Genomic DNA, 1,990 nt, shown 5'->3' with positions numbered 1-1,990 from the left:
CCAGAAATACAGATCATCCAATCAGACAGCTAACTGTCCAAAACCACGAAGTCTCCCCGAAATATGACATCATTTGGGACCTTGTTTTTGGGGGAAGGAAGTCTCGGGGTCTCTGTTGGAGGACTGACCATAGAAAGGGGGAGGTCCTACCAGACGTGACCCGAGCTTCATACATGAGCCGAACTACCACCAGAACTGTGCTTACAGACTGGGGGTGCCCATCGTCCAGAGCGGGGGGAGGTGGGTGTGGTCATGTCTGTGGGCGGGGCCTGGCCTTGTCTTGCCTGTGGGCGTGGTCTCGTCTGGTAATGGGCGGTCTCTCTTTGTAGAACACAACGCAGCGCTGCGCAGACTCGTCTTCCATGACTTGAACCTCGTCGATTGTCAGACGGAGATTGTGAATCTGCTGAGTCACGGCTGCCTTGAAGGTGAGTGCGTCACGCCGGAGTGTTTTATAGGCCGGGGTCTGGAATCGGGGAGATTCCCAACTTATTCCCACAAATCAACAATAATAATAACGCGATAATTGCGCTAACCTGAAGACAATAATTGGTGATACACAAGAAATCAACTGGATCAAAGTTTCAATCAAATAAATTATAAATAAATGAAACAAAACTCAGTAACTCCGCGGGATGTAACCACACAATGTACAGACGTGTCACGTGACCTCCCAGACAACAGATATTCAACATGCACAGAACCCCGTTCACACATAGCGACTTACCGTTGCAGCGGCCGGGATAGCGCGACGGTAGCGCGACCTTCTCCGACACGCTCCATAGAAAAAAAGCAAAATCCGCCGAAAAAAGGGTCCCGTAGAAGCGACCGCGACATGGAGTTAAGACAGCTCCATTGAATAGCATTGGCCGGCGACTTCTCGCGATATCGCGGCGGAAATCGCGCGACAATTCGCTATATGTCCCTCGTTCACACCTGAACGTTTTGTAGCGCGTTCTACGCTCAACGAACGCTCTACAAAACGCTCAAAAATATAAATCGCATTGTATGCAATGGTCTGGTTCCCACCTCGGCGCCCTTCCCTAACGCGCTACAAAACGGCCCGCGCCTGGAAAGGTCCCGGGACTACTTTGGCCCGTTTTGTAGCGCGTTTCCATTGGGATACAGCCAAGTAGCCTTCGGAAACATGCGACGGTCGCGCAATTTTTTTTACCGCGAATCGCGCATATGCAATACGCCGAGGTGTGAACGAGACCTTAGCCAAGTTTCTATTTAAGGCAAAAACAAACTTCTACTAAATTATTTTGAATGTAAAGTATACACCGCAACTGCACCGCAACCGCACCGCAACTGCACTGCACCGCAACCGCAACTGCACTGCACCGCAACTGCACCGCACCTGCACTGCACCGCAACTGCACTGCACCGCAACTGCACCGCACCGCAACTGCACTACACCGCAACCGCACCGCAACTGCCCCGCAACCGCACCGTAACTGCACCGGAGACTGAACTCAGTCTGGGAGAGATTTACATGTGTGTGTATTTCCCTCGCAGGATGGGAGAAGGGACCGGTCTTCCTGCAGTTAGTCATCTAAATTCAAATCTCGATGCTACCGGGACCAAGTGGTTTAGTAATGATGTATACGGCGACCAATTGGCTGCAGATAAATCGAATTTATACTTCAAACATAAACGCATCAAACTGATGATACCTGCTACTATGTATAACGCACAATATATATGAATATTATACGAATAGCATGACGTATGTTGATGTATCAGGTCATACTAATAATACATATGAAATTATTGCTAGTTCTGACAGTCATGTGATTGGCAGGGTCATGTGACTGTTTGTGCTCCGCCCCCCGCCGCTCACCACCACCACCTTTCCTCCGTAGAAATCAAGTTCTCGTTCTGCCGTCTCTTCGAGCGCACGTCGCGGGATTTCCTCTCCGCATTCGTTGACGCTCTGAAGAAAAATTCCACCGTGAAGATCCTGAAATTGGGTGGAAACCGTCTGGGT

At 50.1% G+C, this 1,990-nt stretch overlaps 1 protein-coding gene across 1 annotated transcript in view; it reads left to right on the top strand.

Annotated features, from left to right (window-relative positions):
* LRRC41 (leucine rich repeat containing 41) overlaps positions 1-1,987 on the top strand; it is a gene marked incomplete at its 3' end in the record, with an annotated part of 7,931 nt that extends 5,944 nt beyond the window's left edge. Inside the window, exons 5-6 of the mRNA XM_018575188.1 lie at positions 330-428; positions 1,866-1,987. Coding sequence (XP_018430690.1) covers positions 330-428; positions 1,866-1,987 — 221 coding nt within the window. The remainder of the gene's footprint in view (positions 1-329; positions 429-1,865) is intronic.
* Positions 1,988-1,990: the final 3 nt, after the last annotated feature.

The sequence above is a fragment of the Nanorana parkeri genome, unplaced genomic scaffold, assembly GCF_000935625.1.
Source record: "Nanorana parkeri isolate BGI_ZX_2015 unplaced genomic scaffold, ASM93562v1 scaffold3618, whole genome shotgun sequence".
In the NCBI taxonomy this organism is placed as follows: domain Eukaryota; kingdom Metazoa; phylum Chordata; class Amphibia; order Anura; family Dicroglossidae; genus Nanorana; species Nanorana parkeri.
This window is presented reverse-complemented; position numbering and strand designations above follow the sequence as displayed.